A 14815-nucleotide genomic window follows, 5' to 3' on the forward strand; every position below is an offset into this window, starting at 1 on the left:
CACGATAAGGAGAAAAAGGGCCCAGTGTTGTAACTTTTGGATATGGGTGTTTGCTTTTGTGACCGACGATTGATGCTTTGCTTTTCTATTCCTGTTTTTTTGTCTCTTCTCCTTTTTATTTCTAGTTCTTAACAATGTGTTATGTCCGGTTTGCTGCATGGTTGCCCGATATCTGGTCGTACTGTTTATGAAACCTCGGGCCAATCTGTCACTATCCTGAAACATCCTTGGCGCCAGCCCGATACTCTTTGTACATGCTCCCCTCTCTGGCAGAGCATACTACATATTGAACACTCTGAGAAACCCAATGGCAATCCAGTTGCTCTCCCGAACCAATTCCGTAAGCCTAATCGTAAACCACGACGATCCCCATCAGCGAAATGAGATCGGCCAGCTGAACTGGACCCTTCTAAGAGGTATTTGGTGACGATCAGCATCAGCTTGAAATGACAAATTAAAGGGGAATTGAGCAGACATAGAGAATAGCACAAAACAGTAAATGCACCCAGTTCAAAAAGATATAAAAAAAGACCCTGAAATCTCTCGTCCGCGTCAGCTGCCGGATTGGGTAAGACGGGAGGTTCCCCACCAATTGCGCCCCCGAATATAACAGTCGCTGCTTTCCCTCTTTCTTCCCTACTCACTCCGACTCTCCATCCCATTCCTCTTTTCTCTCTATAATCCTACCCAATCCCCTTACAAACACTCTCATTATGTCTGCTGGCTCTGTTCTGGTCACCGGGTACGCATTATCTTCCCCTCTATGCTCCTGTTCCCGTCCCTGTCCCTGTTCCTCCTGACTAACAGACACCCCGCATTCGCAATACAGTGGTACCGGTTACATTGGCTCCTTCACCACCCTCGCTCTGCTCGAGGCTGGCTACAAGGTCGTTGTCGCAGACAACCTCTACAACTCTTCCGACGAGGCTCTCAAGCGCGTTGAGTTGATCTCCGGCAAGAAGGCCGAGTTCGCTCAGATCAATGTGACCGACGAGGCCGCTTTCGACAAGGTCTTCGAGGCGCACCCCGACATTGACAGCGTTATTCACTTTGCCGCTCTCAAGGTGCGTTATCCTTCCTTATTGTTTCTTTGCGACATGGTATAAAGTACAGTATATTAACATTTGCGACAGGCCGTCGGCGAATCGGGCGAGAAGCCCCTGGACTACTACCATGTCAACGTCTACGGCACCCTCTGCCTCCTGCGCTCCATGGTCCGCCACAACGTTTCCAACATTGTCTTCTCCAGCTCTGCCACCGTCTACGGTGATGCTACCCGTTTCCCCGACATGATCCCCATCCCCGAGCATTGCCCTCTGGGCCCTACCAACCCCTACGGAAACACCAAGTTCGCCGTTGAGACCGCCATCACCGATGTGATCAACGCTCAGCGCAACAACGCCCTCAAGGCTGGTAACCAGGCTGAGGCTAACAAGTGGAACGGCGCTCTGCTGCGCTATTTCAACCCCGCTGGTGCTCACCCCAGTGGTATCATGGGCGAGGACCCTCAGGGTGTTCCTTACAACTTGCTGCCTCTGTTGGCTCAGGTTGCCACTGGCAAGCGCGAGAAGCTGCTTGTCTTTGGTGACGGTATGTTGCCTGTTTCTCCCTATGTTTAAATTGTGGCTGACAAGTTACAGACTACGAGTCGCGTGACGGAACCGCCATCCGTGACTACATCCATATCCTCGACCTTGCCAACGGTCACCTCAAGGCCCTCAACTACCTCCGTGCCAACAACCCCGGTGTCCGTGCCTGGAACTTGGGTACCGGCAAGGGCAGCACCGTCTACGAGATGATCAATGCTTTCTCCACCGCTGTCGGCCGCGACCTCGCCTACGAGGTTGCTCCCCGCCGTGCCGGTGACGTCCTGAACCTGACTGCCAACCCTACCCGTGCCCACACCGAGCTTGGTTGGACTGCCGAGCGTACCCTCGAGCAGGCTTGCGAGGACCTCTGGCTCTGGACCCGGAATAACCCCCAGGGTTACCGCCAGCAGCCGCCGGCGGAACTGCTCGCTGCTCTGAAGAAATAAGTAATTTGCGAAGTTGGCATATAGACCAGATGTTCAGAGATATATTTCTTTTTAATATTATGAAATGATGAATTTTCCTTTGTGAAATCTGTTGTTGTTCAGATGCATAGACTTGAAATAGAATCAAATGCTTTGGGTATGCAATTTCTCAACGATGCAATATATCAACAAATACTAGTCTATAATCTATGAAAGTACTCCTCAAACCTATTTCGCCTTTCGACTGCGTCGCGACCCCGGCATCGGCTCCTTAGCAGCCCCCTTATCCTCAGCCTTCCGTTTCTCCTCTTCCTCCTCCTTCTTTTCAATTGCCCTCAAAACAGCCCCCTCCTTCTCCCTCAGTTCAATCTGCTTCTCACTAAACTCCCACAACTCCTTCGCCCGCTCCTCATCCTTCACATCCTTCCGCGAGAAATCAACCTCCCGGCACTCCTTGATCATCCACCCGCCCTTATCCCGTCCATACCGCGCTTCCATAGCAGCGTACAGAATACTCTGCGCGCCCTGCTGCGGCGATTTGAGGATTAACCACCACAGTGGCCAGGTGAGGAGGTAGAGGAGGAGACCCCAGAGGGAACCGCCGGTTAGCCAGCGACGGGTTCCCGGGGTGCGGCTGAAGCCCGGGTCGACGGTGATGACGCGCGTGCAAGGGGGTTGGCCGTCGGGGCGTTTGTAGGCGTTGAGGTGAGCTTGGAAGGACTGGGCGAAGATCATGAGGGAGAGTTTGCTTAGGGCGAAGAGGCTGTTGTTTTGGCTAGCAGGGACGGTCTTGGACTTCTTGTTAGGTTTTGCAGGCTTATCCTCAATAACGGCTTTCCTAAGATCAAACTCCGCGCCGATATAGCTCGGACACGTCGTGAAGATCACTCGCACATCGCGATGCGCCGGCTGCGCCCTCAATGCCGGGCTGAGAATACTCAACAGGTGGAAATTCGCCAGATAATTCACTTGCCATTCCTCATCCAGGCCATCGACGGTCGTCTTCCGCCCGCCCTTCGAGGGGACAACCGTGTTCGCACATAGAATGAGCATATCCAGTCTCCGCGGCGGCGCATTGTCGATCCATTTCGTCGCGAACGTTCGGATCGAGTATAGCGAGGAGAGGTCGACTTGTTCGGCGTAGATAAGCTGGTTGCCTGTTGATTTGCGTAGATCTTCGATGTATTCGACGAGGAAGATGTCGGAGGGCGAGTGTTGGGTTAGGAGGATGACTTGGGCGCCGCGGGAGGCGAGTTCGTAGGCTACTGTTGCGCCTATGCCGGATGTGCCGCCCTACTCTTTCCAGTTAGAATCGGGTTGCGTTTTACCTTGAGTGTGTTTGAGATGGGAGAGATACCGTAATAATAACAATTTTGGAGTGCATCAACCGCTCAGAACGGTTCCTGGCACCACCGAACCAGAACTTCAGCGCGGCGAGAATGAGAACCCATGGTGCGATTCTGAGGGCTGTGTACGCATATGGAATAGATGATAGGCCCTCTTGAACTCCCTTTTGAATTATGGGGATGGGCATTGTGCAATTGGGGTGGTCTTGTATTGTTGTTGATGGAAAGTAGGAGAGGACAACAACGTCAACAGCAAGGCGGACGGAGGTCTGGATTCCGCATCGGGGTTCCGCCACCACCTGCATGACATGATTGCCTACAACAACGCACTTGACACTCCTAACACTTTTTCCATACACACACGCACACACACATACACCTCTAGAATTAGAGCGCAAAAATGTCCGACGAAGAAGACTATTTTCTCCCCCTAGAAGACCAACGAGTCTTCGGCGCTGGAATCCGCCGCAAGCGCGTCCCGTTCGTTCGTTCCTCGGAGCATGAGCTCAACACCACCAATGCCACCACTGCAGCACCAAACACAGGAAGACCGGGGCTAAGTATAGCGGATAAATATCTGTCGATCGTCATGCCGAAAAACAGTCAAAGCAAAACTGCCAACAGCGCGACGGAACAAAATCCAGCGATATGCGAAGTCTGCAATCTCCCTTTATACCCCAGTTCAACGACGACAACGACCACGATAGATAATAACTATGAATCCACGGATACACATAAACCCCATGAAAGCTCCCTCGCGCACCAACTTTGCCTCACACACTCCCATCCACCATCTCACCTCGACCGCACCCGCCACGGCCTCCGCTACCTCTCGTCCTACGGCTGGGACCCTGATAGTCGAGTTGGACTGGGTGCGCCAGGGCGAGAGGGTATCCGGGAACCGATTAAGGGGAGATTAAAGGCTGACACGGTGGGATTGGGAGCGGATGGTGATAGTGACGACGACGAAAGCAGGAGAAAGGTCGGGATAAAGAGGAGGGAGAGGGAGAAGAAGGCTGAGAAGAATAGACCGGCGAGGGTGGGAAAGTTGAATGCGAAGGAGATTCGGAAGGGGGATCTGGACGCGAGGAGGAGGGAGGAGAAGTTGAAGGAGATGTTTTATCAGAGGGAGGATGTGCAGAAGTATTTAGGGTGAATTTTTGCTGCGTTTTCTTTTAATGGTTTAGATAGTGATACCCCCGGTTTGTTATAGATCAAGTTATTAAAGATTAAAGAAGTTGGTTTCTCTTGCCTGCAACTATGACCATAGAATATAGAACCAATGTACAAAATGAACAGCGCCGTCGGAATGCTTCAAGACACAGACAGGAAAACATGGTATCACAGTAGCGCAACAATATGACAACAGCAGAAAAACCAACCGAAAACGAACGGCTTTGGCCGTCCAAGAAAATAAGTAAATGGGGTACATCAGGATTAGTGGTATATGCAACTGAAACCGAAAAGACAAGAGGACAAAACTACCGGAAGAAGTGGAACTTCTTTTCCTTCTTCTCTTTCTTCTCCTTCTTTTCCTTGTGCTTGTCGTGTTTATCGTGCTTGTCATGCTTGTCCGATTTCTCCGTGCCCGGAGGCGTTCCACCCTGTGCATCTTCCAGAGACAACTTCCCCATAGCCACTGCGTTGGACACCGGTGGGTTGAGCTTAGGCGCCGGCTTCTTCGCAATTGGTTGCTGCGGCTGCGGCTGTGGTAGAGGGGCCTCCTTCTCGAACAGATGAGCCGGTGCAGTAGGTTTGGGTCTCTCCGCAGGAATATCCAGGCGTCTTCGGTCGACACTCAGGTCTCCCAGCTGTCGCAGGAATAGACCAGGGCTGAGCATGTGACTTGTTGCCAGGAACACATCTTTGTTGAACGCCTGAGAAGCCTCGTAGCACGCACGGGCTTCTCCATGAGTGGCACCGCCAGCCATGAAGACGATAATGCGCTGCTTGGGTTGATCGGCTGAGGGGCGAGTTCGGGCCCAAGTCGGTTTCGCGCTTCGCAGGGATGCTTGCGATGATGAAAATGTCTCTGTATGTTGAGATGCAATGCCTTCAGCGTCTGTTGGCGGGCGGGTGAAGGGGAAAACAGTTGCGTCCAAGCTTCCGCGGATTTGCTCTTCCAGCATCAGTTTCACGTTTAGTTCATACCGAGACAGACTGGTTTCGTCAGCTTCGGCAGGAGCTGGAGGTTTCCGCTGGAATAATGGCTGTAGCGGTGGTCTCTCATCCTTGAGCGGCTTTTCCGCCCGTGCTCCAAGCAAATCAATGTTGTAAAGAACTTCTCCATCATGTGGTGGAAGTTGCGCATGCGCCATTAGTTTTCTGATGTCTCCCCCCAGCAAGCCCCCTCTGTATATAATGTAGAGTAACAGAAGTCTCAGTCGGTCTGAACGCATGACTGCCTCGTCATCCAGCAACTGCACCAGCTGTGCAGCCAGGTTCTTGGCTTTCTTGTAATTCTCATCAAGTCCTGTTGCAAAACACTGCTCAACAGAACTGACTTCGATGAGTTTATGGACCTGAAAGTGTTTCATACACTCCTGTGCCATGTTCAGGTGAAGCGTATATGCGTCTCTACCCTGCTGGAATTCTGAAAGACCCGCCAGCATATCCTTGATCGTGTTGACGGTGGCCTTGTCGTCTCTGTAAAGGATTAGCGACTCATCCAGTCTTCCTACGGAGGAACAACCCCACTTACTCTTCTGCAAACTGAGGATTAGCTCGTCTGAACTTGGCAAAGTCTTCGCCCAGCCTCTCGAGCACATCTTTCATGTGGAGATGGCGATAGTCAACCCAGACTTTGTCATTGTCGCTGATTTCCATCTCCTTAAGTTCTTCCTTAGCGGTCCCCTCATTGATAACTGTCTTGTATGTGACTTTATCCCCGTCTTGAACCGGCAGCAGGTCGTGCACCATGGCCTGGTAGGTGAACTCGTGGAGAAGGGGCGAATACACATCCATAGAACGATCCACCACAAGAAGCACACCGCGCGGCTTCGACGACGGTGGTGGGTACCCCCGTTGAGATTGCGCGAATTGGTCCAGCTCATTTTGAATAAACCGTGCTAGATGGGAGCACAGGACGCTGGCCTCGTGTGTGGGTACTCGAGGCCGATAATATCGGATCACAGGATACTCGCCTAGAGAGCCACAGAGAGATACGACCTTATATCAACGTAAGCAACGTGCGCTGATTCAAGAATGTCCACAGTTATTCAGCACGCCTCACCTTTTGCGCAAGTTCCTCTAGATGGTTCTTAATCAAATGGTTACAGCCGGGGTGGAATAAGACCGGAAAGCTCCAGGGGTCCCGAAACGTCACCACGTGCGATTCTCTGGGATAGAAATTGATATTCATAACCCGAAACTCTGCGATCTGTTCTTGCGCCATTTGAGATCGTTCCAGCCGAACTCGTTGTTGCGGATCGAGGACTGCGGAGCGACGTCAGAACGGGCGCATAGGACTGCCTGCGGAAGCACTGACCTGATGTCCACACCAATCTTGCTTTTCTGTATCTCTTCCTCTCAAAGTCGGCCATCAGACAATCGACAATATGCGTCATGGGCGATAGGATATAAAGCGCATCCATCTCTGGGTTCGTCTCTCGCCGGTGCTCGATCTGTTCCACATCTTGTGGAGTACTCCAATTAGCTGACCTGTCCTTGTCGCGAACGTTTTCTCCCAGCTTTGTAGACTCACTGGTGACATTGAGATTGAGAATGTCATCTTCAGTCGTCGCATTGTAGATCAACTTCCGGCTTGTCTCGTCCACGACCAAGACTTTCCACTGTACGTCGAAACGGGGGCTCCATCAGTTGCCGTCCTCGATGCGGAGGTAAGGGGAAGCACTGGGGGAAATCATGCAGTACCTCGTCGCCTCCTGCATAACGAATTGTATTCAGGATAACTGTCAATCAGGAGTAGTCAGTAAGTTATCCAATAGAAACATAACAAGCAATGTGTAGCCACCTACTATCGCGCTGGATGTTGATAATTGACGTGCCCATCCTGGCGGCAGCGCACTAGCTGTACAGGACCAAGAGAGAGAACTGAAAGAGCTATGAAGACAGAAGACCTCCGTCCAGACGGAGTAGCGAGAAAACAACAGAATTAAACGAGTAAAAGGAGGATCGGTCCCTTTCTGTTTGAAACGCTCTTCTTGAACCCTGAAACTGTCCCCCACTACTACGTACTATCGCGAGGGAAATCGGCAGGCGGTGAATCGGTAACGCGGTGTGGCGGCGGTTTTGCCAGCGATAAAAATAATATGCGATCCATCACCACCACCACTCATTTATCCATACACTACGCGCCGGGGAGAACGATTTCAGTATTTTGATACGGTTATCGCCTGGTTGCCAACATCCGGCTTAGCGCCAGCTTTTGATTCGCTTGTTACCCCTATACGGCTGTGTTCCAATCGCCAATTCGACTCTTCTCATTCCCGCCTTTTTTGAGCCGATATACAAGACTTTCACCGGGTGGAGGAATGCAGTCATGGGCCTGCAGAGGCAGTTGTCGCCTGCTTCGCGCTGTCCAACCCCAGTATCGTCCGGCAGCATGGCGAACATTTGCGACAACGCCGGCGCTGCAGAGATCAACTCAAGCGCAGAAGCGAAGTAAGAAGAGACAGCGAATTGAAAGTGCTAAAAATGTATGCCCCAAGACCAGTCTGTATCGTTCAAGCTCTTATGCTAATATATTCCGTTTCATGAACAGCCATCTGGAAGACTGGCCCTCGGTGGCGTCACACAATCCATGAGGAAAAGTGTCAGCTCTCAAGATTTTAGCGTTGTTGTCGCATCTATCCTGCATGAAATCAAACAGGGACTGGGACCGGACGATTCGATACTAGAAAAATGGCCGAACTTTGAACGATCAGTGTTAAATGCCTGTAAGGTAGATGATAAATCCCCAAGCGGGAAGTCTACCCCCCTCAGGGAATTGAAGCTATCGCTACAGAGGACCTACCTTATCCGAGGCCTTTCAGGATTGAGAGAGGACATAGAATATCGATTATTTGCGGAAGACCTTACTGCGAAGTATTCGCTGCCGAACATAGAGCATCAGAAAAAGGTGGCCGATTTACGATTTCCAGCAGAGTGGTACGGGCAAGCGCGCGCCATGCAACGGACGATTCATTTACACGTTGGACCAACAAACTCGGGAAAGACCTATCATGCGTTGAAGCGGTTAGAGAGTTGCAAAAACGGGTTCTATGCGGGGCCGCTGCGGCTTCTTGCGCAGGAGGTGTATCAAAGGTTCAAGGCAAGTGGTGTGTCGTGCAGTCTCATCACTGGCGATGACGTGCAGATTCCGGAGGGATCGGCTCCGACGATTGTGAGCAACACAGTCGAGATGGCCAATCTGGGCAAGACATACGAGGTTGGTGTTATCGACGAGATCCAGATGATCGCAGATCCTAGACGTGGATGGGCTTGGACGCGCGCCGTTCTTGGAGCCCGTGCGACTGAATTACATCTCTGTGGTGAAGCAAGAGCCGTACCTCTTATTCGCGAACTAGCTGCTCTTACGGGCGACAACCTTGAGATTCACCGCTATGAGCGACTCAACCCTCTTAAAGTTATGGACAAGAGTTTGGAAGGCAGTCTGAGAAACCTGCAGAAAGGCGATTGTGTGGTTGCTTTCTCTCGTCTGGGCATCCATGCATTGAAAGCAGACATCGAGAAACACACCGGGAGGCGTGCGGCTATTGTCTACGGAGGTTTACCGGCAGAAATCCGGACACAGCAGGCCAGTCTTTTTAATGACCCGAACAATGATTATGATTACCTCGTTGCTAGCGATGCCATTGGGATGGGTCTTAATCTGTAAGTTTGTCCTCGTTCCATTTTGCCGCAGTTAAAAATCTGACTCAATTGTCAATAGGAGTATTAAACGTGTTGTTTTTGAGACTCTGATCAAGAGGCTCCCCGGCTGTCTGCAAAAACTCAGCGTGTCTGAAATCAAGCAGATTGCAGGGCGAGCCGGTCGTTATCGCTCTGCCGCGCAGACCAAAGGCAAAGGGGGAAATGCCAGAAGTGAATCAAACATTGGCCTCGTGACTTCATTGGAAGATATTGATCTTCCACAAATTAAGGAAGCACTGTCTGCTGAACCTCCTCCGATCACCGTTGCCGGTCTTTTCCCTCCAGATGCTGCCATTCAGAAATTTTCTGCCTATTTCCCGCGCAACACACCTTTCCAGTACGTACTCAGGCGCTTAATGGAGCTTACGCAGGTCAGCCCGCTATTCTTCATGTGTGATCCTCAGAGCCAGCTTGAGAACGCCGAGCTCATTGACACTGTGGAGGGCCTACGCGTTGAGGATCAGCTAGCTTTGATGGCAGCTCCCATGCACTTACGAGACCCAAGGGGTGTTCAGGCTTCCCGTGCATTTGCAAAGTGCATAGCCGAGCATACCAATGGTCGTCTGTTGGACATTCCAGAGCTGAATTTGGAGGTCTTGGAAAGTCCGGTATCAGGTGACAAAGGATATTTGCATGAACTGGAAGTCTTGCATAAGTCTGTCATTCTATACGCTTGGTTGAGTTTCCGAATCGGCGGAGTGTTCACCGACCGAACTCTTGCCTCCCATGTCAAGCAACTGGTCGAAGAACGGATGGTCAGAGCCTTGACTGAGTTCTCTGCAAACAAGCAACTCAGAAAAGACGCATCCCTTCACCGACAAATCGCTTTGCAGAAGCAGATTCAGGAACAGAGACGAATAATGTCTGCGGCAAACATTGACTCTGCCGCGGCTAGTGACTTAACTTCGTCCAGAGTAACTCATTCCAGTGTCCCTGACGAGGCCGCCGACCATGCCTCGGACAATGCCCCAGAAGATATCAGAACTTCCGATGACGTTACTGATGACCATAAAACCTCGGAAAATGATCCGTTGGGAGAAGAAGAAGGAGATATCCCGGAAGAAGATCTTACGGATGACTCTTTGCCCGACGATTTTGCCGATAAAAGGCTTGAAAAATGAAATTAAGGGAAAAGTGGATTAAGTTGACAAGCACTTTTTCTCGACACGACCATTAATCGTGGATTTCCACGCTCAGTGTGTGCCTTGTGCCTTGACTAGAATCGTGTTCAAAGGCACATGAAGGTCTGCGCTGCTGCTAGGGCTTTCCTGCCTGGAGGGAAGGGCAATCTGTAAAAAAGCGTCGATGTACAATAACAATTCTGGAGAAGGCATAAAGGCGCTTGCCACTCCGATATGTACAATATATACGAATTATGATAGAATATAGAATCTCTATTCAGGAGCATTCACGAGCCATAATACTGAGCCATCCATAGATCATCTGTTGATAGTCTCTGAGAAGGCTTATCTTATCGGTGGCAAGTTGTCGCCACAACGATTTTCCGCGATTGGGAGCTTTCCGGCCGACGAGACCGCGACAAACCAGCAAGTCAACTTTGGGATTTGAGGAGTGTTTGCGCACTCTCTCGCAAGTGTATTTCTGATTTGTCTGAAAAATAATTGTGTTGTTTATTTTCCTATCACCTGTCATTCTTTCTCAATCACCGCTTCACCCACCATGGACGACCTCCAGTCGCTGGAGCTTTTTTCGCTCGTGTCGCGAATCACAGGCGAACTCCAAAACCACCTGGGTGTTAATGACAAAACCCTCGCAGAATTCGTAATTGACCAACACCTATCATGCGGTTCGTTCGCGGAGTTCAAAGCAAAACTCGAAGATATGGGTGCGGAATTCCCGCAGAGTTTGATGGAGAGTATCGACCGCCTAGTCCTGACGATGCATCCGAAGTACAAGTCGAAGAAGACGGAAACGGCAGGCGAATCGACCGGTGATGATGATATGGACATGCTTGGTGAGTTGGAGAAGAAAGCGCGTGTGTTCAAGGGCCTTGCTGTGCCAGATAAAGTGCCGAGTTGGGAACAGGAAGAGCGGAATGCCGTTGATGAGGGTGACGCCAAGGCCGATGCTATGGATGATACATTTGCGATGTTGGAAGGGTTAGCAGGGAAAGCACAAGAAGACAAGAGTCGGCCAACGAGAGATGAGCGCAAAAGACGAAGCAGAAGCCCGGATTACGACGACTACGACCGCGGACGGCCACGACAGAACAGGTATCGCTCACGATCGAGGTCACGCAGCACTCGTCGCAGCAGGAGAGACGATAATGTCGACGAGTTTGGACGTTCATTGGGAAAATACAGCAGCAGGGACGAGAAGTACCGGAATGGGCTTGGCGAACGACGAAAAAAACGTGACCGCTACGACGATGATGACGACTTCCGGCGATTACCGCCCGTTGAGTTGGATGACCACCCAATTCTCTATAAAGTATACGATGGCCGTGTGACGGGTGTGAAGGATTTCGGTGCTTTTGTCAACCTCCAGGGCGTGAAAGGAAAAGTGGATGGGCTTGTACACGTCTCTGCCATGCAGGAGGGAGTGCGAGTAAATCATCCGTCCGACTTGGTCTCGCGCGGTCAACCACTCAAGGTCAAAGTTATCAGCATACAGGGTTCGCGCATTGGATTGTCGATGAAGGAAGTCGACCAGGTGACTGGTATGGATCTCGTGCCACAACGGAGGCTTGCATCAGGGGCAAATATGGAACGCCTTGATGGTTATTCTGCGGATGATAGATATGGAAACCTGAGTTCGGACGTACCGGTTATCGAGGACTCAGATGGCAGACCAATGAGAAACCGCAAACGCCTGACATCTCCGGAGAGATGGGAAATCAAGCAATTGATTGCTTCCGGCGCTGTCTCTGCTGCTGACTACCCCGATATCGACGAAGAATACCATGCCACCCTTACTGGCGAGGGCACTTTCGAAGAGGAAGAGGATGTTGACATTGAGGTCCGAGATGAGGAGCCTCCTTTCCTGGCTGGCCAGACTAAGATGTCACTGGAGCTCTCTCCCATTCGAGTCGTGAAAGCACCGGACGGTTCCCTGAACAGATCTGCCATGGCAGGTACTGGTCTGGCTAAAGAGCGCAGAGATATGCGACAACAAGAAGCTAGGGATAAGGCGGCTGAGCAGGCTGCTGAGGTTGATCTGAATGCGCAGTGGCAGGACCCGATGGTTGCGCCTGAAGAACGTAAATTTGCCGCTGATCTTCGCTCTGCTCAGCAACCTAAGCCAGATGACTCCGTTCCTGAGTGGAAAAGGGTTACTATGGGCAAGAATCAGTCTTTTGGCAAGAGGACCACCATGTCTATGAAGCAGCAGCGGGAAAGTTTGCCCGTCTTTAAATTCCGCAAACAGCTGCTTGACGCGGTCCGTGATAATCAGTTGTTGATCGTCGTTGGAGACACTGGCTCAGGAAAGACGACTCAGCTGACACAGTACCTTGCCGAAGGTGGATATGGGAACAATGGCATTATCGGCTGTACCCAGCCCCGTCGTGTCGCAGCCATGTCCGTCGCAAAACGTGTGGCCGAAGAAGTTGGCTGTAGGCTCGGAGCAGAAGTTGGATACACAATTCGTTTTGAAGATTGCACGAGCCCGGAAACCAAGATCAAGTATATGACTGATGGTATGCTCCAAAGAGAAGTTCTCTTGGATCCAGACTTGAAGAAGTACTCCGTGATTATGCTTGACGAGGCCCACGAGAGAACCATTGCAACGGATGTGCTTTTCGGATTGCTCAAGAAGACTATCAAGAGGAGGTCCGATCTTAGACTGATTGTGACGTCCGCTACTCTGGATGCTGACAAGTTCTCCGAGTATTTCAATCAGTGTCCGATTTTCTCCATTCCCGGTCGGACATTCCCTGTCGAGATTATGTATTCCAAAGAGCCAGAGTCGGATTACCTGGATGCAGCCCTCATTACTGTCATGCAGATTCACTTAACAGAGCCATCTGGTGACATTCTTGTTTTCTTGACTGGACAAGAGGAAATTGACACGGCCTGCGAAATTCTATATGAACGGATGAAAGCATTAGGTCCCACCGTACCTGAACTGGTCATTCTCCCTGTTTATTCTGCACTCCCAGGTGAGATGCAGAGTAGGATTTTCGAGCCGGCACCTGAGGGTGGTAGAAAGGTCGTCATTGCGACTAACATTGCCGAGACATCCATCACGATCGACCAAATCTACTACGTCATTGACCCTGGATTCGTGAAACAGAATGCTTACGACCCAAAACTTGGAATGGATTCTCTGGTTGTGACCCCTGTATCGCAGGCGCAGGCCAAACAGCGAGCTGGACGAGCTGGAAGAACCGGTCCAGGTAAATGTTTCAGGTTGTATACCGAAGCGGCTTACCAATCCGAAATGCTGCCAACTACGATCCCCGAAATCCAGCGTCAAAACCTGTCGCATACCATTCTCATGCTCAAGGCCATGGGTATCAACGATTTGCTCCATTTTGATTTCATGGATCCCCCGCCGACAAATACCATGCTTACAGCTTTGGAGGAGCTGTATGCTCTTTCTGCACTTGATGATGAAGGTCTTTTGACTCGTCTGGGGCGGAAGATGGCCGATTTCCCCATGGAACCAGCGCTTGCTAAGGTCCTCATAGCGTCGGTTGAAATGGGATGCTCCGAGGAGATGCTGAGCATCGTTGCTATGCTTTCCGTACAGTCAGTCTTCTATCGTCCAAAGGAGAAACAGCAACAAGCAGACCAGAAGAAATCAAAATTCCACGATCCTCACGGCGATCATTTGACTCTGCTTAATGTATACAACGGGTGGAAGAACTCCAAGTTCAACAATGCTTGGTGTTACGAGAACTTCATCCAAGCCCGACAGATCCGCCGTGCCCAGGATGTCCGTCAGCAGCTTATGGGTATCATGGACAGATACCGCCACCGAATCATCTCTTGCGGGCGAAATACTATCAAGGTGCGTCAAGCATTGTGCACGGGTTTTTTCCGAAACGCGGCCCGCAAAGACCCTCAGGAAGGATACAAGACCCTTGTCGAAGGCACGCCTGTGTATATGCATCCCAGCTCTGCCTTATTCGGCAAGCCGTCTGAGCATGTCATCTATCACACATTGGTCCTTACGACCAAAGAGTATATGCATTGCACTACCTCTATTGAGCCGAAATGGCTTGTGGAGGCCGCACCGACCTTCTTCAAGGTGGCACCTACAGATCGTCTTTCCAAGCGCAAGAAGGCTGAGCGGATTCAGCCTTTGCATAACCGCTTTGGAGGAGAGGACGATTGGCGGCTATCTGCGCAGAAACGGCAAGGCAGAGGTGGTGGTGGTGGAACTTGGGGTTAAATTGTTTGTTCTCCATTACATATTATTTTTCTACGATATACCAGCACACTATGTATACTCCTTGTAAATACCTGGCATATAATGAATGTATTATGTCTTAAGTAGTCTTGTCCTTTCGTAGTAAATTCAGAAGAAGCTAGGTTTAGTCAGAGTGACCAGAAGCCGGTTCTAGTACAGTAGAGCCGAGCAAATTTTTGAACTCTTATTGCTCTTTCTACTCTAT

The 14815-nt window shown here is 50.8% G+C and overlaps 6 protein-coding genes across 6 annotated transcripts; 4 read left to right on the forward strand and 2 right to left on the reverse strand.

Annotated features, from left to right (window-relative positions):
* Positions 1-713: 713 nt before the first annotated feature.
* On the forward strand, positions 714-2035 carry GAL10 (NAD-dependent epimerase/dehydratase family protein; the record flags this gene model as incomplete). Its single annotated transcript, XM_043279343.1, has 4 exons — positions 714-742; positions 830-1064; positions 1134-1590; positions 1641-2035. The coding sequence occupies 4 exons, from the start codon at positions 714-716 to the stop codon at positions 2033-2035; spliced, it is 1116 nt and encodes a 371-aa protein (XP_043137031.1).
* A 207-nt stretch (positions 2036-2242) lies between these two features.
* On the reverse strand, positions 2243-3548 carry ACHE_41074A (putative oxidoreductase; the record flags this gene model as incomplete). Its single annotated transcript, XM_043279344.1, has 2 exons — positions 2243-3307; positions 3372-3548. 2 exons carry the CDS (start codon positions 3546-3548, stop codon positions 2243-2245), a joined length of 1242 nt encoding a protein of 413 aa, XP_043137032.1.
* A 212-nt stretch (positions 3549-3760) lies between these two features.
* ACHE_41075S (putative G-patch domain protein) lies at positions 3761-4516 on the forward strand (the record flags this gene model as incomplete). Its single annotated transcript, XM_043279345.1, has 1 exon — positions 3761-4516. The coding sequence occupies one exon, from the start codon at positions 3761-3763 to the stop codon at positions 4514-4516; it is 756 nt and encodes a 251-aa protein (XP_043137033.1).
* Positions 4517-4841: 325 nt separating this feature from the next.
* On the reverse strand, positions 4842-7371 carry SEC1 (Sec1 family protein; the record flags this gene model as incomplete). The annotated part of the gene is made up of 7 exons (XM_043279346.1): positions 4842-6006; positions 6062-6528; positions 6593-6795; positions 6848-6994; positions 7064-7151; positions 7234-7271; positions 7338-7371. The coding sequence occupies 7 exons, from the start codon at positions 7369-7371 to the stop codon at positions 4842-4844; spliced, it is 2142 nt and encodes a 713-aa protein (XP_043137034.1).
* A 482-nt stretch (positions 7372-7853) lies between these two features.
* Positions 7854-10355, forward strand: SUV3 (ATP-dependent RNA helicase SUV3; the record flags this gene model as incomplete). Its single annotated transcript, XM_043279347.1, has 3 exons — positions 7854-8018; positions 8084-9195; positions 9254-10355. The coding sequence occupies 3 exons, from the start codon at positions 7854-7856 to the stop codon at positions 10353-10355; spliced, it is 2379 nt and encodes a 792-aa protein (XP_043137035.1).
* Positions 10356-10914: 559 nt separating this feature from the next.
* PRP22 (putative RNA helicase-like splicing factor (HRH1)) lies at positions 10915-14592 on the forward strand (the record flags this gene model as incomplete). The annotated part of the gene is made up of 1 exon (XM_043279348.1): positions 10915-14592. One exon carries the CDS (start codon positions 10915-10917, stop codon positions 14590-14592), a length of 3678 nt encoding a protein of 1225 aa, XP_043137036.1.
* Positions 14593-14815: the final 223 nt, after the last annotated feature.

Source organism: Aspergillus chevalieri, chromosome 4, assembly GCF_016861735.1.
Source record: "Aspergillus chevalieri M1 DNA, chromosome 4, nearly complete sequence".
Classification (NCBI taxonomy): domain Eukaryota; kingdom Fungi; phylum Ascomycota; class Eurotiomycetes; order Eurotiales; family Aspergillaceae; genus Aspergillus; species Aspergillus chevalieri.